The sequence below is a fragment of the Capra hircus genome, chromosome 20 (assembly GCF_001704415.2).
Source record: "Capra hircus breed San Clemente chromosome 20, ASM170441v1, whole genome shotgun sequence".
NCBI lineage: Eukaryota > Metazoa > Chordata > Mammalia > Artiodactyla > Bovidae > Capra > Capra hircus.
The window spans coordinates 32,605,969-32,628,527 of record NC_030827.1 but is presented as its reverse complement, the minus strand read 5'-3'; the positions used below and the strand labels follow the sequence as shown (position 1 = coordinate 32,628,527).

Below are 22,559 nucleotides of genomic sequence, written 5' to 3'. Positions count from 1 at the left end.
TGGAAGTTAGACTTCTAAGTGCTTTGAAACTCACAGTTGAGAAGAACTTTCTTTAAGGGAGGGTCTAGAGATGTGTAGCAATAGAAATTTTTGTAAATGCAAAATTTTTGTACACTGGGACGAGATGAATATGCTAAATGTGAGCTAGACAAAGCAGACCAAAACATAAAGCACACCCAGTTGCTAAAATTCAACTTCAGAAACACTCAACCACACAGACTGGGAATTTCTATCGGAGTTTAGAGGTCCCTCCATTGCTCGCAGATTCTTTACCATTGAGACACCAGGGAAGCCCAACTAGACCCGCAGTAACCGCTCAGAGATTTGGATGTGCTCCAGAAGAGCCAGTCGGGCTTTCCGTATTTTAGACAACCAAAACCAGACAGCTCTATTTTCAGAGGTTAATGTCTGCTCTGTTGAAGAAGTGAAGTCAGTCGTGTCCGACTCTTTGGGATCCCAATGGACTGTAGCCTGGCAGGCTCCTCAATCCATTGGATTTTCCAGGCAAGAATACTGGAGTGGGTTGCCATTTCCTTCTCCACAGGATCTTCCCGACGCAGGGATTGAACCGGGGTCTCCTGCGTTATAGGCAGACTCCTCAACGTCTGAACCACCTGGGATGTCCCACAGGGGAATCCAGCGCTGCTGCTGTGCTCTCCAGCCAGACCCCAGCGGAGAGAGCTGGCTTTTCATTGGATCAGCGCGGGTACAGAGCCGGCTCTCTATTGGTTTAGAAAGGGGGCGGGAGGGAGGCGTGCCCTGACATCAATGCCGTACTCAAAGTGCTTACTCAGGGCTGTGGAAGAAGTCCGAGAGGAAGAGGGTAACCCAGAACAACCTTTGCGGGCCTGAGCCAGCCCTTTCTCGGAACTGGGGTCCCCTCCCACCAACCAAGAGAGCTCCGCCCAGAGCAGCCCCGCCCGCACCACGGGATCAGGTGACCTCGGGCCGGGGAGGTCACGTGACTGGGCGCGCCCGCCCGTTGTGGCCATGGCGGCCGCAAGCTCTAGTGTGGCGAGGCGAGTGGAGGAACTCGGAGACCTGGCTCAGGCCCACATACAACAACTTAGCGAAGCCGCCGGCGAAGATGGTGAGGGAGCTGAGGAGAGGGAGGCGGGCAGGCGGGCGGTTGTTCGGAGCTGGCTCTCGACGGCCATAGGGGCTGAGGCTGCGGCCTGTAGTCTATGGATTCCAGGCCAGAACTACTGAAGGTGTTGCGCTTCTGGCCCTAGCTGGGCGGTCTCTTGCCTACCTCCAGGAGCTCACATTGCTTTAAGGCAAAGGCGTTTACTTCCGGACCAGGTTTTTCATAACCCGCGAAAACCGCTGAAATCTCAGGCAAATCAGTGCTTCTTGTCTTTAACTGTCTCGGTGGCTACTGGCAAAAGGGCGAAATCCGGATGAAAGTACACAGGAAAGTTTAAATGAGTGGTTAAAGTTGGATGATGGTACGCAAATAAGTAATGATAGTTTTGCATGTCGTAAAGATAGTTTGGCGTGTATAATAGTTCTACATTTTCATTGCTACGTTGTAAATTTTTGTGTTGTGTTTTGGAGTCTAAACTCAACTGTAAACAGTAGTCTACAGAAGAGATTTACATTGGCATAATTAAAACGATTCTCTCACGTTCATCACCTCACTTGTCACAAGGGCCCTGTCGGTACTGGAATAGCGGTTTTTGTTTTTTGTTTTTTTTTTTTGAAATATCTAAGCGGTTTCCTTGGACTTCCCTGGTGGCTCAGACAGTAAAGCGTCTGCCTACAATGCGGAAGACCTGGGTTCAATCCCTGGGTCGGGAAGATCCTCTGGAGAAGGAAATGGCAACCCACTCCAGTATTCTTGCCTGGAAAATCCCATGGACAGAGGAGCATGGTAGGCTCCTACAGTCCATGGGGTCGCAAAGAGTCGGACACGACTGGGCGACTTCACTCACTCAAGCGGTTTCCTTAGGAAAGACTGACACAGAATCACCTCGACGTTTGCTCTTTTTCGTTACTTACCAGCTGCCTATAGGTTTCTACATTCTTACCGAGTTTTGCACCTTTACTACAGATAGAAAGTTTAAAAAAATTTTTGTGGGGTGTCTCATTGTCTTCGGAGTCAGAGAGAGATAGTAGTGGAACATTTTCCAAAGCGATTGAATAGTTGGTGAATTTATTGAATAGGGTCCATGATAAAATGGCTCTAGTTCCATACAAGATTATTTGCTGGATTTTCTTTTCTTAGGGGTCTGTTCTTAAAAATCCACAAGACTACCCTGAAGTAGTTTCCTTTTTTGGTTTGTGGTAAGTGAATCACATGAATAATTTTAGTTCATGGACGGTAGTAGCTATTCTAGTAGCTATTGTCTGAAAGTGTATCCAAGTTACTTCTAAATAAACTATTCAGTGATTTCCACCCCACTCCAGCTCCATTAGAACCAGTCTGAAGAGATGAAAGAATGTATGCTATTCACTTACCAGTAAACCCAAAAGTCATTCTCATTTTCCAGTGGAAGAGTACTTTAATCCAGTCTAGAGTGAGGGCTGAAAAGTAAAGTATATATTCTTGTTCGGAGGCTTTAAAGTTCTGAAATGTACTAGAATTGCAATAATAGTGGTCCACGTTCTGAACTGTTCAGTATTACTAGCAAGATTTTCTTATTTTATGAAGTTTAACTAAAACATAGTTCCATGTATTTGAACTTGTATTTTACAATACAGCAAAAATAATACAGTAAAAATTTGTTTTTTAATGATATTTATGTTAGGTTGTAGGATTGATAGTTCCTGTAGTTTTTGAATTTGATCAGATACAGCCAGACACTAGTCCATGTAAGAATACTGTCCTTTGTACTACTGGTCAATTTTGGTTCATTTATTTCTCATTGACAAGCACAATGTGTTTACGATATGGAAATATACCATTAGAGGAACTTTTTCTGGGGACTATGTTAGAATCTCTTATCTTTGCTTTGTCAGTCACTATTTTGACTGAATGGTTAGGAAAAGTTCTACATTTCATAAAAATTTTCTAAAATGGTGAACCATTATCCCTCCACTTCTCTAATTATGTCATGAGTTAATGTGAAATGCTCCTTCATCAATGGTTTGATGAATTCATTGCAGGTCTTTACATTTAAAATAATACGGCAAATTAAGAAAAAAATATCAACTCAGTGTTTAAAGAAGCTCCTGAGGGGTGTCATGTTCCAAACCATTTCAGTTCACAGTAGAATCTTTTTTCCTGAGCTGTATGGGTGATACTTCTGGACTGAGGAGAGATAGGAAAGCAGTGCTGAAGAAGTAGTTTTCAATTTAGGTGAATAGTGGACCTTAAAGCATTCAGAATCTGGTCTAGATACAGGTTCGTCCTTACCAGGGAAAGTTTAAGATTGTCGTATTACTGCCAACAGACGCAACTTAAACTGGTGGTGCTTTTGTTTCAACACTGATCTGCTTACCTACTTGTGTAGGTGCTGAGGCTGGATCAAATGGACCCTCACCAGGTCCTACATTGTCCGTTTACCAGTGAGGGGAAAAGGTTATATATTTCAGGAGAAAGCTACCGAGGGGCAGTCTCAAGGATCTAAGTGTCTTGATGTTGGGCTTTTTTTTTTTGATGGTGTGTGTGTGTGCTTAGTTGCTCAGTGTCCAATGCTTTGCAGCTCTTTGAACTGTAGCCTGCCAGGCTCCTCTGTCCATGAGGATTCTCCAGGCAAGAATACTGAAATGGGTTGCCATGCCCTCCTCCAGGGGTTCTTCCCAATCCAGGACGCACAAAGGTGGATAGCACCTTGGATGCATATGGACAGTTTGTAGGTTAGGGAGGAAAAATTCATAAGAAAAGGTGAAACCATAGAAGCAAAAGGAAAAAGGAATAAATTAGACACTGTAGAGGGAAAGTGAGGATGAGTTGCTTTTAGAGGGTGTATCAGAAATATTTAATTTTGTCCAGGTTTTGATTTCTAGGTTTTTAAGAAATAAACTACTCAGGTATATTGTGTAATTTTACTTACAATAGCTATTTGTATACATAAATATGTAAGTATAATTATAAAGTTATAATTTCATAACTAACAGCACTTACATTTTATGAGGCATTTGGTTTAATCAGTCTTTTTCCTTCACAGAATGTATTTATGAAATTATAAGTTTTTAGTGGAAGTCCTTTCTATAGATTTATGTATATTATTTGTACTCTTCCAATAAAAGTTTTAAATTTAATGGTTAAACATTTTGAATATGTCAATATCATAAACATTGTGAAAGTACAGGCAGATTGTGCTTAAGAAATGGCAACTGAATCTAGAAAGTTTTAAGTCCAGCTTTTAAGAAAAAATTTCCATGATAAATTTAAGTAGAGTTAGGCATTATGATATACTTAAATGTTTTACAAAAGATACTACTATGTTGTATTAATTTTATCATTTTAGATAATGTAGCTTTTTGTTGTTGTTGTTTAAAAGGCACCTGAAACTAGGTGAAGTAATCATATTTTTATCTCTTATAGATCACTTTTTAATTCGCGCCTCTGCAGCTCTAGAAAAATTGAAACTTCAGTGTGGAGAAGACAAAGAATGTTCAACCCCATCAAATCTTCTAGAACTTTACACACAGGTACCGAATCAGATGGTTTCTGGCATATTGTGGGGGCAGGTTGCTTACTTAAGAGGGTTGACTCCAAAATTTAGCTTTAATGTTCTTTATTTAAAATGTTTTTGTTCAAAAAACTATGTATAAGGCATATAGACTTGAAACTGTGAGGCAATTTGCAAAAAAGTAAAGTTTATTGGATGTGTGGATTATAAAGTCAGGGGAAAAATCTTACAGATAACAATATTGTTTCCCTGTATAGATAATTAAGCAAAATACTCATGTGCGCAATTTCCAAGCTCTGAAAGGTTAGAGGGAATGGAGGTTTCTATAAGGCCTCTGGTTATTTTTTTTTTTTTCCCTGAAATTTACCTTTCCTTTGGATTCTTCGCTTGACTACCTGTGCTTTTGTTATGCAAGTCCATAAGAACAGAAAACTGTTCCCCCTTCTTCTTTCCCTTTTCTTTCAGATTCAGACCTCTCTATGGACAAGATCTGTTTTCTAGGTTTTCTCAAACTGCTGAGGCAAGTTCACATTAATAAACATAATTTTGAGGGACTTCCCTGGCGTTGTAGCGGTTAAGACTCTGTTCTTCCATTGCAGAGGGCACAGGCTCCACCCTGATGGAATTCCATCAGGGAACTAAGATCTTGCATTTGTGCAGCACAATAAAAAAGCAAAACCCGAAAAAAACATAATTTTATTATAGTAGCTATCATTTATATAGCACTTTATAGTTGACAGAGTGCTTCATATACCCTTACTTGATTGCCAGGGGATAATAAAAATGAAGTTGTAATAGGAAATAACAGTTATAGGAATAAGAGTAAACTTAGTCAAGTTTCCAAAACACACATTCATAGCACTTAGCTGCCTGACGCTGCTTTCTGTTAGGAGATACATGGACATAGTTTCTGCCTTCAGATGTGGTTGAATAAGCCTCTGACAAGTACCCACAAACCCCAGAGAGCTATTGCAGCTCGGGAGAAATTTCCTTCACTTTCTTTCTTTCCTTTCAGAAGGTTCCCTGTTTATCTTACTTCTTTCATATAGGAGAGCTGTAAACACTTTTAACTTATTTCTGAGAATAAGGCAAAAGAATTAGAGATAAAATTAAAATGCCTCAAACCTTTCTGGAGCTTACTTGTGGTTCTAAATCAACAGGTCCTTTTCCTTAGGATGATGATCTCTCCCTTCCTGGCTTAGGCCTTCTAACACAACAGCACCTGTCACTTAAGTAGTGCTGTGTGCTAGGTCATATTCTAAGTGATTTACATCTGTTAATTCATTTTATCCTCAAGGCCAGGGACTTTAAAAGACAATTTGTCAATAAAGCAACTGAGGCTTTAAAAAAGAAGTAAAATATGACTTGTGTTTGGTTGGTTAGATAGAACTAATAGTAGAACTCAGTTTCCTTAGTCTTCATCAAGTAAATTAAACAGAGACAAAGGATTGAGTAGTTTGAAAGAGCTGACTCTTCATTTGGGGAAACAGGTAATCCTTTGAAGATTCAGTGTACAAAACTGGAGGTAGTGACCTTTTCTTGATATGGCAGGCATTTAGAAAATGTTCAGAAAGTAATATATGCAAATAACAAAGAATATAAAAACCTTTTTATAATTATATATTATTAACTTACCTGAATTAAAACATAAATATCCATTTTATTTTTTGAGGAAAGCTGGATTATCTTAAATCACTATTTAGTTAAATCTTACGAAGTTTACTATAAATTCGTCTTAGATTATATTTACAGATAGGACTACTGAGCTTCCCTGATGACTTGGCAGGTAAAGAATCCACCCACAATGCAGGAGATGCAGGTTCGATCCCTGGGAAGATCCCTTGGAGAAGGAAATGACAACCCATTCTAGTGTTCTTGCCTGAAAAACCCCATGGACAGAGGAGCTTGGCGGACTACAGTCCATGGGGTTGCAAAGAATATATGTAAGATTAAACTGTAAGAGTTATTCATTCTAATTCAAATCTTTAATGTTATATTTTTTTCTCTCTTACTTCAGGCTATTTTGGACATGACGTATTTTGAGGAGAACAAGCTAGTAGATGAAGATTTTCCTGAAGATTCTTCACAGAAAGTAAAAGAGTTGATCAGTTTTCTTTCAGAACCAGAAATTTTGGTTCAAGAAAATAATATGCTTCCAAAAGTAAGTTTTGCACAACTATGAGTTATGGTGGAATGCTGCTAATTCCTGCTACACTACCCTTAGGTTCTGTGTTTTTTCCTTCTTAAATGTGTCTTTGTCTCTGTTTTAAATTGACTGAAGGAGGGATATATGAGAGTTGAACGTTTCAGACTAATGTCAAAACTAAAGCATCCATTTTTATAAATATGTTTCAGAACATTTTCTATATTGAAGTTATACACAGTGCATAGTCATTTTCTAAAGATGCACATTTGCTATTTCTACTCCCTTTACTTTTGCAGATGCTATGTTTTCTTGAAGGTTCCTAGTAATCTTAATGACCACCTCCCTGGTTCTTTCACAGTCCACTTCCTCCTGGACATTTGCTGTCTTTCCAGGGATCGTAACATCCCTAAAGGCCTTTCATGCTTCTCTTCATCTCTGAGAAGCCTTCCTCTTTCTCTAAGCATCTCACCTTTCTCCCATTCTGGAAACATAGGCACTCCCCAAGAATATCTCCTTAATCCTCTAATAGTTTCTATTTTGTCTTTGTTTGACAACTTGTCCACACACTTTTTACTGCTGTCTCTATTTTGATGATTCCCCAGATTTTTGTATCTAGCCCTTACTACTCTAAACCCCTGGATCAGCAGGGAAATCCATTCATTCAGGCAAATAATTTCTCATCTTCAACTATCTGCTGGCTGTTTCTATCGAGATATCTTTGTTGCTCTCTGTTTCATCAGGGAATACTGTGTAAATAAGCAATCCCAAGTTTTAAATGATTACCACATAATAAAAGTGTGATTCATTTAAAGTATTTTTGTACAAATCTTTTCATTATTTTAATTTAGTAGTAGTAGAAAATGTTTTGAGTAACATATATATATTTCTGAAAACTTATTTTTTCCATCAGACTATGGAATACTTACATTTGAAATACATTAGAAGATTTAGTTACTTAAATAGTTGAATATCAATTTTCTAGAAATACTTATAAATTAGAGTAGTTATTTTAATTTTTATGTAGCAGTAGATGTCTCTATTTCTAATTGATTCAAAGTAAGTCATTCCTGTGTAGGTTGCTAAATAAAGGGCAGATTTTATGAAATGAATATTTTTAATTTCTCAATATTTTGAAATTTAGTTTTTATTTTTACAGACATGAAATTTCTCTTTTTAACTGAGTCTTTGTTGTATTTCAGCACTGCGATTTGCTTGGAGATGAACTCCTGGAATGTCTCTCCTGGAGGCGAGGAGCCCTACTTTACATGTATTGTCATTCTCTGACCAAAAGGAGAGAATGGCTCACAAGAAAATCTAGCTTACTTAAAAAGGTAAAAAGGCAAATTCCTCATACATATTTGATTGTTGGCATTTAAATGTTTCTAAAATCTGTCTTTAATATAGGATTAAGAACCAAGGAGTCAAAGGGTCTGGGTTTTCATTCCAGGCCTGTACTTATCAGCTGTGTAATCTTAAATTGGAATTACTGTGAAGATTAAATAATGTGGAAAAGAAAAACCATGAAATAACATGTGAAAATCCTTTGTAAACCGGAAAGTTTTACACTTTTTTTTAAGTCCCAGATTTTTATTCTTTATGGTATAAGACAGATAATCTGTATTAATTTCTAAGCATGTTTTTTGGCCTGAAGAAAACAAAACTTGGTAGTGAGCTGCTTTCTATTAGCAGATCACTCCTAAAGATTCCACATGACCCTGCTCTTAGAAAATTGTGGCTCTCTGATTTTTCTTGATTCTTCTGAGCAAATCAGTAAATGCAAAGATCCTGTCTTAATATTTGTATCACTGTGGATTCTTCCTATCTTGGGTTGGTTGTACACACAGTTTATGTGGGCCTGCAAATAAGAGGTCACAGTTTCAGATGTAAAAATTTGATTGTAGTATTTCTAAATTATAGTAAGTGTATCCATATTTTTAACAAGTTCTTATTGAACATATCTTGATTATCTTTATTGATTTCTTCCTCCGATGACATTTTTGACAAGTATGTTACTGAATCATGTGTTCTTGGTTAGTGATTTTTTTTCCCTTGTTGTTTAGCCCCTAAGTTGTGTCTGACTCTGCAACCCGTGGAATGTAGCATGTGAGGCTCTTCTGTCCTCCACTATCTCCCAGAGTTTGCTCAAATTCATGTCCGTTGAGTTGATGATGCTATCTAACCATCTGATTCTCTCCTGTTGCCTTCAGACTTTCCCAGCATCAGGGTCTTTTCTAGTGAGTTGACTCTTCCCATCACGTGGCCAAAGTGTTGGAGCTTCAGCTTCAGCATAAGTCATTCCAGTGAATATTCAGGGTTGATTTCCTTTAGTTTGATCTTGTAGTCCAAGGGACTCTCAGGAGTCTTCACCAGCACCGTAGCTCAACAGCATCAATTCTTCGGCCTTCAACTTTCTTTATGGTCCAACTCTCACATTCATACATGACTTATGGAAAAACTATAGCTTTGACCATATGGGGGCCTTTATCATCAAAGTGATATCTCTGCTTTTTAATATACTGTCTAACTTCACCATAGGTTTCCTTCCAGAAGCAGATGTCTTTTAATTTCATGGCTGCAGTTATTGTCTGGAGTGATTCTGGAGCTCAAGAAAATAAAATCTGTCACTGTTTTCACTTTTTTACATTCTATTTGGCATGAAGTGATGGGACCAGATGCCTTGATTTTGGTTTTTTTTTAGTGCTCAGTTTCAGGCCAGCTTTTTCACTCTCTTCTTTCACCTTCATGAAGAGGCTCTTTAGTTCCTCTTTGCTTTCTGCCATTAGAGTGGTATGATCTTCACGTCTGAGGTTGTTGATACTTCTGCCTGTCTTGAGTTCAGCTTGAACTTCATCCAGCCTGGCATTTCACATCATGTACATGTACTCTACATATAAGTTAAATAAGCAGGTGACAATAAACAGCCTTGACATCCTCCTCTTCCTATTTTGAAGCCATCAGTTGTTCCATGTAAGGTTCTAACTGTTGCTTCTTGGTCTGCATACAGGTTTCTCAGGAGGCAGGTAAGGTGGTCTGATATTCCCATCTCTTTAAGAAATTTCCATAGTTTGTTATGATCCACACGAAGACTTTAGTGTAGTCAATGAAGTAGAAGATGTTTTTCTGGAACTCCTTTGCTTCTTCGTGATCCAGCAAATTGATGGCAAATTAGTCTCTGGTTTCTTTGCCTTTTCTAAACCCAGCTTGTACATCAGAAAATTCTTGGTTCAGGTACTGCTGAAGCCTAGCTTGAAGGATTTTGAGTATAGCCTTGTTACACTAGCATGTAAGAGTGCAGTTTTGCGGTTGTTGAAACATTATTTGGTATTGCTGCTCTTTGGGATTGAAATGAATACTGATCTTTGCCAGTCCTGTGGCCACTGCTGAATTTTCCAAATTTGCTGGCATATTGAGGATAGCACTTTCACAGCACCATCTTTAGGATTTGAAATAGCTCAGCTGGAATTCCATCACCTTCACTAGCTTTGTCCATAGTAATGCTTCCTGAGGGCCACTTGACGTCGCGCTCCAGGATGTCTGGCTCTAGTGATCACACCATAGTGGTTATCTGGGTCATTAAGACCTTTTTGTATAGTTCTTCTGTATATTCTTGCCACCTCTTTAATCTCTTCTGTTTCTGTTAGGTCCATGCCATTTTTGTCCTTTATCATGCCCATCCTGGCATGAAATGTTTGCTGGATGTCCCTCATTTTTTTGACGGTATCTCTAGTCTTTCCCATTCTGTTTTTTCCTCTATTTCTTTGCATTTTTCATTTAAGAAGGCCTTCTTACCTCTCCCTGCTCTTTTTTGGAATTCTGCATTCAGTTTGGTATATCTTTTCCTTTTTCCCTTGCCTTTCACTTTTCTTCTTTTCACAGCAATTTGTAAAGCTGCTTCAGACAATCACTTTGTCTTCTTGCATTTCTTTTTCTTTGGGATGGTGTTGGTCACTGCCTCCTGTATAATGTTATGAACTTCTGTCCATAGTTCTTTAGGCACTCTATCTACCAGATTTAATCCCTTGAATCTGTTTGTCACCTCCACTGTATAATCATGAGGGATTTGATTAGGTCATGCTTCAGTGGTCTAGCGGTTTTCCCTACTTTCTTCAATTTAAGCTTGAATTTTGCAATAAGTAGCTCATGATCTGAGCCACAGTCAGCTCCAGGTCTTATTTTTGCTGACTGTATAGAGCTTCTCCATCCTCACCTGCAAAGAACATAATCAGTTTAATTTTGGTATTGACCATCTGATGATGGTGATGTCCGTGTGTAGAGTTGTCTCCCGTGTTGTTGGAAAAGGGTGTTTGCTATGACCGGCATGTTTTCTTGACAGAATTCTGTTAGCTTTTGCCTTGCTTCATTTTCTACTCCAAGGCCAAACTTGCTTGTTATTCTGAGTATCTCTTGACTTCCTACTTTTGCATTCTAGTCCCTTGTGATAGAAAGGACATCTTTTTTTTTTTTGGTGATAATTCTAGAAGTTCTTGTAGGTCATCATAGAACCATTCAATTTCAGCTTCTTTGGCATCAGTGGTTGGAGTGTACACTGGGATTACTGTGAATGTTGAATGTTTTGCCTTGGAAGGGAACCAAGATCATTTTGTCATTTTTGAAGTTTACCCAAGTACTGCATTTTGGACTCTCTGAGGGTTATTCCATTGCTTCTAAGGAGTTGCTGCCCACAGTAGTAGATATAATGGTCACCTGAATTAAATTCGCCCATTCCTGACCATTTTAGTTCACTGATTCCTAAGATGTTGATGTTCAATCTTGCCACCTCCAGCTTGACTACGTCCAATTTACCTTGATTCATGGACCTTACATTCCAAGTTCCAATGCAGCTTTGTTCTTTATAGATCGGACCATACTTTTCATCAGCAGAGATTTCCTCTACTGGCATCATTTTTGCTTTGGCCCAGCTGCTTCATTCTTTCTGGGGCTATTAGTAGTTGCTCTGCCCAGTAGCATGTTAGACAACTTTTAACCTTGGGGTCTTATCTTCAAGTGTCATACCTTTTTGCCTTTTTATACTCTTCATAGGGTTCTTAAGTCAAGAATACTGGAGTGGGTTGCCATGTCCTCCTCCAGTAGACCACATTTTGACCCATCCATCTTCATTATGACTCATCTATATTGTATGGCTCTGCACAGCATGGTTCATGAGTTACAAAAGCCCCTTCACCACAACAAGGCTGTGATCCTTGAAGGTTTTTTCCCCCATACCCTTTTACTAATTGGAGGGTTATACTTTAAAATACCCTTTAAGAAATTTCAAGGTAGTGGGTCCTTACAGCATTGTAATGCAATAACCATAAGACATATCTAGTAATAACTATTAGCCAGTAGTCTCCTGATTAGAAATATTAACATTTGAAGTTTCTATAGCTCTGTATTTAATAACCTGGATTCTTTGTTTTTGACTTTCATTTAGTATCTTGTTGATGGAATCAGTTACTTACTACAGATGCTGAATTTTCGGTGTCCCATCCAGTTAAATGAAGGAGCTTCTTTCCAAGACCTAGACACAGCTAAGTTACTAAGTGAAGGTAATATGATTTCTTTTTTTCAGTTTTCTAAGTGTTTCAGAGCATTTTAAGATTTTAAAATGTTTCTTAGATTTAAATGATTTAAGTAAATTTCAAGGTTTACATTACAGACAAAACTAATAAAAGGCTTTTTTAAAAATTGGAAGTCTTCTCATGTAATACATAAAATTACTGCTAATCTCTGTTTAATAGCTTAAAGAAATTAATTTACCATGTTGCTTTTACTTTCTTTGCATCCCCACCCAGCCCTGCTCAGGCTCTAGGTTTGGCTTCTTGTAACAGGGACTAGAAGTAACTTCAAAACAAGAAGAAATTTACTGCTTTTTCACTTAAAAAGGGTCCACAACTGGTTATGGTGGCTTCATGGCATCAGATTCCTATCTTTTTCCTGTATCATCTTTTGAAGTAGAGCCCTGCAACTTCAGAGGGATGTGCTTTATAGAATTCATGTAAATAGTATTTGCCAGAGTTGTGCAACAAGCATCCCTGTTGAGGACATTGCTTCCATTTTCAGTGTCTCAAGATGCTGCTGGAGTTCCTTCTGTTTCAGCTATGTTTCAGTCTCTAGGAATGGCAAAAGGAATTTTCTTTCAGCCAGGTCTTTCTTACAGCCTTCTTAGAAGCTTGTTACAATACTGAGAACACTTCTGCCAACATTGCACTGGCCAGAATTTAATCACAGAGCTTCATATAGCTAGAAGGGAATCTGGGATGTATTGCCCTTTACATTATACGTTGCCATCCCTAGTAAAGTTTCTTGACTAAGAAAGAAGGGAAGAGTGCATGTTGGATGGTACCTACTGATTTCTGTCATAAACATCTGTGCACTTAAAAATGTTTGGAACTGGAAGTAGAACATCATTTAGGTTTTAGACTGAGGTTTGAGAGGGAAGAACCATTTAGTTTTAGTGTCTCTTTTTACAAATGGAAGAACTGAGGTCCTATAAGCCTGGTAAGGTCACATAGCTGATGAAAGATGTTAGATTATATATGCAAACTTTCTTTTATACTTCATGTGAAATTCTGGGGAATTTTGATGAGAAAAATCAAACATGGGAAGAACAAGAAAACTTCTTAGGGAAAATTCTGTGTCTTAATTTTAAAAGTGTGTTTTAATTCTTCTTTGTTAACTGCTGTAGACTTTTCCTTTCTATTAGAAAACATTGCATGGAAAAAAAAAAAACACTGAATTAAGTGCCATTAACATATATGACTGGCTACTGGTGTCCAAAAGTTTCCTTTCAGTTTATTCAGGCAAATGGCTTGTCCTTAAAAAAACTTGTTGTGGATATAAAGTGCTCCTTCAGTGAGCATGATGTTTTGACAAACATGGTGTTTTGACAGATGTGTTTTGATTTATTCATGAGACGTATTTATTCCAGGTAACTAGTGAATTGATTAGCTGCATTGAAAATGAACTTTCTAAAATTTCCTCACCTGCATGGATTGATTTAAAAGAAAAAGCAGAGATAGACATTAAAGCTATTTAAAGTCAAAGAAAAAGGCAAAATATTTCCCTTATTCTCCCATTTCTAGTCATAAAGTTATATATTTTCATGGCCTGGAATTTTTTTAAATCACTATCCTTGTGATACTGGTCTTCTTTTGGACTATAATTGATTACACTGGCCTCTACCTTCCATTGCCTCTTCAACAGGGGAATCAAAGGCACAGATAGGGTCTCTTTTTTTCCAGGAAACAAGAAAGTAAAATCAGCTCCCTAGCAGTTTTGCCACAGGAGTCAGTCCTCTTGGTGTTGGCTTGCTCCCAACTAAAGCAGTTTGTTCCTCCCTACTTGATTCCTTGAGATGTAGACTAGTAGCCAGGAAGCCTACTTTACATAGGCTAAATTACTCTTCAGACCCTGGTGGAGTGGTTTTAAGGTTTTTGTTTTTTTTTTAATTTTGTTAGCCAGTATAAAAAACATAATTCGGAATAATTATTTTTTTCCTTTTTTTGGCTGTGCTGTATCTTCGTTGCTGCACAGGCTTTTCTCTAGTTGCTGTGAACAGGGGGCTACTCTAGTTGCAATGCACGGGCCTCTCATTAGAACGGTTTTTGTTGTGGAGCAGGGCTCTAGGGCACACGGGCTTCAGTAGTTGGGGGCTGCGGGTTCTAGAGCACAGGCTCAGTAGTTGTGGCTCATAGGCTTTAGTTGCTCTGCGGCATGTGGGATCTTGCCAGATCAGGGATCAAACCTGTCTTTCCTGCGTTGGCAGGTGAATTCTTTGCCACTGAGCCACCAGGGAAGCCCCAGAATAGTTCTTAATGCTAATTAGAGTGGAAAGTTCTTTAAGAATCATCAAAACTTTTTTGGCCAGATCTTAATGATAGTTTGCCTGATTTTTGATAAAACTCAAAACAATGTATGCTTTCAGTGATTTTTATGTCTTTTTAGAAAGTGAGATCATTTTGTCCTTTGACCATTACCTGTATGCCATTAAATTTTTTGCTTTTAGAAATTATCAAGTAATGTATTCAGTAAACCTTTTTATTTCATTTCTGTGTTTCTTTATTCTGTGGGCCCTTATAAAAATAGCCTTGTCACTATAACCCTGGAGTTAAATAGGTTAAAGGACTGTTCAGCTGTGTGCATCCTTGGTTTATGCCTTTTATATGCCACTAACAGCCACCCATCCTGGCAGCCTTTGGCTCATTGCTTAGCCCAGAACTTGAATTTCAGATGTCTTGAAGGAGGAGCTCTGAATTGAGATCACTAATTGCCTGGGTAGCTTATTAAAAAATACTGATTTCTGTGTATCACCTTAAGGTTCTGATTCAATATCTGGAGTCCAGGAATCTATTTTTATTACTTCCTGTAATTATGATGCAGTCAGATTTAGACATCACTGCTTCTAGAGAATGCCAATATGGCCACTTTTTTTTTTTTTTAACATAAAAGTCTCTGCCATCACTCTTCATGGATTATTCATCCTCTCCCTCCCTTCATCCCCCACTCTCACATACATGTTCACTGAGCATATGAACAGTAAATAGTGAAGTATTTTATTGAAAACCATGCTGAACTTAGCAGAAAAATCAAAATTTATAGCACCAAAAACAGTGTAACTAGAGAGTAATGGATTCCTTGAGAGAGTAGGGAGGGAGGAAGAGTATTTTTTATGTTGTTCATCTCTTTCCTTGGTATTTTGAAACAATAGTTTAGCATAGTTTATGGACCAGCAGCCTCACCGTAGATCCTAAGTCTTTGTTAAAAATGCAGATTCATAGATGCAGTCCCATACCTGAATCTGCAAGTTTTGGAGATGGGAATCCAGCAACCAGCACTTCAGCATGTTCTCCAGGTGATTCTAGTGAATTTTCAGAAACATTCTTTAGTATATAGCTGTTCTTTTGCTCCTCAGAGACACCTTCCTATGGGATATCTGTATACCTTTCTTAGCTGTCATTCCTTGTTAGTATAAAGGATGAGGCTAGCTTAGAGTTGCATGTAAACTGGCTGCCAGATCTCCCTTAAGTAAACACTTCTCATCTTCCCCATGTGGCCTCACTTTGTGGGTCTTACTTCAGCTCTTCCTTCTAAAGGTCTAGTCTACTTAAAAGTTCAACCTTTCATTCAGTTTTGCTCCTATCTCCTTACTTTACCAGTCTTTTTAGGAATAATTAGGGTGTAAGATCACAAAAATGAGAAAGGATACGCATTCGATGAAATGCCCTATCTAATATGAAATATAATTCTGGAGTGAAAATTATTAATTAGGGTTGGGGGAAACCCCACCAACTATTCCTTAAGAAAACTTCGTGAAATTAAGGAGAGCATGTGGAATCTTGATTTTTGCAAACTGGGGCCTAAAGAGCTTTGAGGAGTTACACAAAGTTAGTGATTTTTATCCAGATCCTCTCAGATTCTAGGTCTGTTTCTTTTTACATTCTGAATAATATCTAATGCTATTCTAGCTTTTTCTCTGAAGATTTTGATCTTTTAACTATGAAGAAATGAAGTGAAAAAAATGATTATGGGTAATATGTACAAAATAACTTAATAAGTACAAGGCATATTACCCATAATCTTTTCTTTTCACTTCATTTCTTCATAGTTAAAGAGAAAAAAATCTCAGAACAAAAGCTCGTTAAAATTCCATGAAATAATTAGGGCATGTGGAATCCTGAGTTTTGCAAACTGAGGTTTAAAGAGCTTTGGTGAGTTGTACAAAGTTGATCATTTATCCCCAAATCTTTACTATTCTAGGGTTTTTTTAAAAAAATGTCAAATTAATAAACTCTGTGTCATAAATGTTTAATCATATAATTGCCTTTTTCTGCAATCATGCTTTCAGTTTTTGATGGAAATCATGCAGTGTATTCCTTTTTCCTGAGAAGATGAAGCATCTTGGATACAATATAACACCTTCAGTTATTTCAAATTATATGGCCTCTAAGGGACATGATTATGCAGGATTGTATTGTAGAAATATAGGAACTATATTACTGATCCTTGAATATACCCCCTAAATAAAAGTTCTGTTCATGAATGGGACTGGGGGAATCTCGGAGTAGTATGTGGAATATGGAATGCATGTTTCTGGGAGAGGTTCCATTAATTTAGATTTTCAAACAGATCCTAAAGATGATCCCAGAAAGGTGAATACACGAACCTAAATGATTCTTTAAAAATAATTTTTGGGGAGGGTGGGATTTGGCTTCTTTTATAAAGTAGAGATGGAAGTATCAATGAAATGAGGATTGTATTAAGTGATACTTGGCTTTTCTAAGTATAACTGTTAAATGAGAAGGGAAAATGCCAAATGATATAAAAGGATTTTATTAGAGTCTTAATCATTAGGGTTTCTTTTAAAGTTTTTAAATTCTAATCTCTCAATTTAAATGACTTTTCTAGGAATATTTAGTGACATTCATTTGCTGGCTATGATGTACAGTGGAGAAATGTGTTACTGGGGATTGAAGCATTGTGCAGATCAACAGCCGGAAAATCATGAAATGGATACTGGCGTTTCTGGAGCAAGCTACGCCGCACACAAAGAACCTTTGGATTTCCGAGAAGTAGGAGAGAAAATTTTGAAAAAGTATGTATTTGTATGCGAAGGACCCCTGAAAGAACAAGAATGGAATACAACAAATGCAAAACAAATTTTAAACTTCTTTCAGCATCACACTAACTAGTAAGTTCTTCTAGTCCTTTTCAAACAGAAAAACAAAAAGACTCAGGAAATGAAAATTCCAGAAAAGAAGACATAATGATAGTGAATTTATGAACATTACACTACATAAAGATAGCCAGCATGGTTACCCCTTTTTAAATGCCATTACGTCTTCACTGTATATTCTTAAACCTGTGAAGGAATGATTCTTTAATTTCTGAAATGGCATTTATATTATTCTAACTCAGCCTGAACTACAGATATCCTATGACTAATATTAAGAAGGAATCCAATTTATCTCTATAAAGATTTTTTCTGTTATTAATACTTCAGATTTTTTTTTTATTGTGGTACAATATACATAACATAAAACTGAACATTTTAACTGTTTTTACATTTTTTTTTAGTCTCCCTCTCGAAGTTTGCTACACTTTAGAGATTAAAATCAGGTCACCTCTTTGCTTTGGATATATGCTATGGGTGTATTTAAAAATTGGCAAAATGAAAAATTGTGACTTGTATCCATGTACCATTTTCAGAGTAAGATAAATAATTAAAGACTCCACAGAAGAATTTTTGTTTCACTACATAGTACTAATGGCATTTAAAATTTTTAGTGTTAGGCATTTTATAAAAATTTTAAAATGATTTTTCTTCTTTAGTTTAAAAGAATATGCATGGTTTATTAACCGAATAATGAAGATAAAACCATTAGGTTAGCCTGCCATTAGTCATGTGTCTTAGGGCACATCTTTTCATATATTCTGAAATTTTAATATTTTCTGTCTTTGATTGTAGGGGTGTTAAAGGCCAGCCTGGTATCTCACTGACAGTCTTTCTGTCTACCTCAGTTCCTGTTGTCGTCTAGGGATGACCTGTCTGATACCTTGCCGGTATCCTCAATCTCTGGGCCATTGACTTCATCACATTCCAGGAACTTGACTCCCATGGCCACTCCATGAATATCACCATCCTGAGTTTCTGTTTCTGAAATCTTCAATTTCAGTAACTAATGACGTTTTCATCTTTGCAACTTTTTACTTCCTCATTTTTGTTGATTTTTCTCCCTCTCTTACTTCTTTCCTATCTCTTTTGCTTCTTCAGAGCCTCCTCTTACTACTACTTTTGTCCTCACCATCAGCCCCTTTCAGAGTGTTCTTCCTTCCCTGTCCAGCCTTGGTTTTCTGGGACACCACATGAAGAGCTTTCCACAGTCCCTTCAGATCCCATCTTCCTCTTGTCCTTCAGCCTAATCACTCTTCAACCCTTCTCTCCATATTGAATTAATCCTATCATTTTCTGGGATACTGAATTCCATGTGAAGTTCCTGCAGCCCTTCAAAGTGGAGTCACTCTAGTTATCTCACCTTCAAGTTTAGAAGAGCCCTCAGCATAAGTCATTAATCTGTCCCTTTCCCATTGTGGCTCACACACACCTCTGACTTGCCTCATCATTTTTCTCTGGCCATATGTCTCCTCCCCTAGCACATGGCTCTTAGTCTTATTTTAACAGGAAATAGAGACTATGAGGAGGTCAGTCTCTGTTTCCCCGCTTTGCCCTACTCATTTTCCCACTTTTTCGAGGAAAAGAGGTCTCCACCAGACCTCTTTTCCTCTCCACCGGTTTCCCCACCTTTTCTTTCTGCCGATTTCCTCCTTTTTCCCAGGGCTTCTCTTTTTTCCTGTCTGTACCCTGTGGGTATTGCTATTTCCCAAAGTACTATCCTTTTTCTCTTTTTCCTCCTCCTCCCCTATTTACTTCCTACCTTTCTCCTTTTTTTTCTTTTTTACTTACTCTAAATACAGTTGACCCTTGAACAATGCAAGTTTGAACTTTGAACTACATGGGACTGCCTATAAATTTTTTTTTCAATAGTTAATACTACACTTCTACACAACCAGCAGTTGGTCATATCCTCAGATATGGAGGAGTTACAGTATGGATGGCTGACTATAAGTTATATTCTGATTTTTTACTGCCAGGAGGATTCATCCCTAATCCCCTCATTGTTCAAGGATCAACTGTACCTCTATGTGATGTTATTCATAACCATGGCTTTACCACCTGTAATGTTAGGTTGACTCCCAAACCTGTACTTTGAATCCCAACTTCTGCTCTCTAAACCTTCTTTCTAATTGCCTATTAAATATCTTCACTTAGACATCCCACAGTAATTTTAAATTTAACATGCTCACACACAACTAATCTTCATCTTTCATCTAAAATCTTTTCCAGTTGATGTTTTCTTTTGATCTTCCACAAAGCAAGGCAACACAGAATGCTGTAATCTGCTTTCTTCTGCCTACCTTGCCAGTCTCATCTCTGCAGCTCTTCTTGTGTGATCATATTCTAGTACAGTGTTCCTTAGGCTCCTTTTTGATAAATGTTCTGATAGAACCTCTTGGGACAAGTGGAGACTTTCTCCCTATCTCTATCTCTTGTTTATCCTCACACAGCTAAAAAGATTTTTATTTAATTCAGTCTTTAACAGGTTTTGCTGTGAAAATGCCTTTATGCTTTCTAAGCATGAAGATTTAAATCACAGACTACCCATCCTCACTCCACCCCTTTTGGAGCATCATGATCAGTCACAAGTGTACCAGTTCCTTTCCCAATGTGCTGTGTGTTTTTTTTTTTTTTTCCTTTGTTATTATCGTTACTTCTAACTGGGATGCGTTGCCCTTCTTTGTGGCTAAGGGAATATTTTTCCTTTAGGACTCGGCCCCAGTGATACTGTGTCTGTAAGGCTTTTTTCAGCCCTTTTCAGTCAAAGTTACAAGTTTCTTTGTTTCTGCTCCCTGAATCTTCCCTTCCTGAATCTTTCCCTCCCATGTTATCACACTGATTATATGGCTTTATAGTCATTTTTCTTAAGAGTTGACAAATTCCATGTTTTGAAATTTTATTTTTATGCATAGTGCTTAATGAATGGTAGGCCCTTAGTTATACTGTTTGAATTAGTAAGAGACATAATTCTTAAGTGCTGAACTCTGCCACAAAAGGGTTTCTGATATGTGATTCCAAACTGCCATGCCTTCTTGTACCAGTGGTTGACAAGGCCAAGAAGGAATTGTTCCTCAGAGGAGTAAAGTATTGTTTAGATTTAGAACCAGAGGGAAAAAGAGAACTTTGTCTTCAGAAGCTAGAGACTCAAGTTTGTCTTCATGACCCTTGTGAAACAGCCCTTTTGGGTCTCTCACTGGTTGGTATACTAATGAGGGTACTGTTGTGGTGCTTCTTGTACAGCTTTTTCATCCCCCACACAATTGGAGAATAATTTGTAGATCATAACAGTTACAGTGCTTTTTACCGTGATATATCACAAAGCAATGAACAGTACATTTTTATATGTTAAAGCCTGCCAAGTGAATTCTGTTTCATTTAGAATGGATTAACTTCAAAATACCAAATACTCCACATAAGGAAGGTACTATAATTCACTGATCAAAGTATTACAATTTACTTATCAACATGTGCCTACTACATGCTAAGTTTTATCCTTAAGTACTGAGAATATAGCTTTGTAAAACATCAGAGTTTATATTCTAGTGGAAGAAGTTAATGCATTTTAAGAAGTAAAAATATAGTGTGGTGAGTAATGAGTGCTATGAATAATTAAGCAGGGTATGGGGCTAGCGTGACTCTTAAGAAAGGTGCTGTTTTATTTAGGGTGGTTGGGAAGACACCTCCAAGCACCTGTCTACTTCATCATTTGTGTCTGCCCTCTGTTTAAACACCATCAAATGCGCCATTTCACATTCAGTGTATTCATAAAATTTCTCTTTGAAAGTTTTGATGCTGGATTAAAGAATGAATCACTTCCTAAGAACTTTTCATTTTGATCACATTTAAAGGGTTTGTCTCCAATGTGGGCCTTACTGTTGGGTAAGTGATAACCTAAAGGCCTTGTAGAATTTATTACACTTGGAGTTCCTCTCCATTTTGAACTCCTTGATGGGTTACTAAAACTTTAACTCTGTTTAAGGAATTTTCATAATCCTTAAATTTGCATGGTTCTCTTCCAGGATGAATTTTCCCATGTTGACTAGGCTTTGAGACTTAGTTAAAGGCTTGTCTGCTTTGCTGCATTTGTAGGGTTTCTGGCTACTGTGAATTGCTTGACGCCGTTAAAGTGCACATCATGACAGAGGCTTTCTCTTATTTCTTCGTGTTCAGTAGGGTGAGGTGAGAGTCATGGCTAAAACCCCACAATAAAATTTCCCTTCTTGCCTTGTGAAGGCAAGTAAGTTCCAACTGTAAGCTCCACTGGAAATTCTGTAATACAAGGGGGTATGGTCTCTAAAGGCTTTCTCAGATTCTTTTTAATGCCATTTTTTAAAAACTCACAGCTGGCTGATAGGCTAGTTGTAGATCGCTTGTCACTTTTTTCCTCCACCTTCCAGGGCTCCTTTTCTGGCTCCCATAAGGATATCCCTTCTGCACAGAGTACAGGATTCTGTAGTTCTCTAGCATCGCTTTCTTATATTCTTTTTTTTTAACACAGTATGAGCTGTCATGTTGTGAAAGTATTACATTAACATGCGTCTAACGCATCCATAGTCAAAGTGCGCATCACGCATTTGTGCTGCTGTCCTGTACTGTTGTTTGTTTTCCTACTTCTAGTGAATATTTCCAAGTAAAGTGTTTTGGAGCATATAACATTTTTTAAAAAAAATAAAACCATAATCCCATATTTGTTTTTTGTTTGTTCTTTGTTTTCTTTTATATCGGGGTATTGTATTGGAATGAAAACTTTGATCATCTTAATTTAGTGTTTATAACCAAGCACAACCTTATGAGGCCTTTCTGAGACAGATTGCCGCCTCCACCCACTATGTCCTCTACCTGCCTCTTCATAGAAGAACTTCAGCTTCCCAGACCTTCCCCAAGTTCAAAATATAAATTTAATCAGAGAAGTGAGAAAATGCAGAAACAGTCAAACAAGACAAAATAATGATTGAGCCATTAAACAAAGTCAAGGACCTTTAGTTCCTCCTCAAGGGTTATAGATAATGTTATAAACCATATGCTTTGGGCTGTTTTGCAAATACTCAAACTCACACCACATGGAAGAAGATAAATTGTAGGCTGACCACAGGAACATAGGTCCCATACTGATATGAACCAGAAGGATGTTGCTGTTGACTGCCACCAACCAATCAGAAGA

At 37.8% G+C, this 22,559-nt stretch overlaps 1 protein-coding gene across 1 annotated transcript; it reads left to right on the top strand.

The window, feature by feature from the left end:
* C20H5orf51 (chromosome 20 C5orf51 homolog) lies at positions 802-22,085 on the top strand. Its single transcript, XM_018065670.1, has 6 exons — positions 802-1,090; positions 4,493-4,599; positions 6,598-6,741; positions 7,926-8,057; positions 12,158-12,272; positions 17,131-22,085. The coding sequence occupies exons 1-6, from the start codon at positions 991-993 to the stop codon at positions 17,412-17,414; spliced, it is 882 nt and encodes a 293-aa protein (XP_017921159.1). The 5' UTR covers positions 802-990; the 3' UTR covers positions 17,415-22,085.

What these genes read in the sequence shown, in the direction of transcription:
- C20H5orf51 (XM_018065670.1), top strand. Translation starts at nt 991, where the DNA reads ATGGCGGCCGCAAGCTCTAGTGTGGCGAGGCGAGTGGAGGAACTCGGA. An exon ending in CGAAGCCGCCGGCGAAGATG is followed by an intron (nt 1,091 to 4,492) that starts GTGAGGGAGCTG and finishes TATCTCTTATAG; the next exon opens with ATCACTTTTTAATTCGCGCC. An exon ending in AATCTAGCTTACTTAAAAAG is followed by an intron (nt 8,058 to 12,157) that starts GTAAAAAGGCAA and finishes ACTTTCATTTAG; the next exon opens with TATCTTGTTGATGGAATCAG.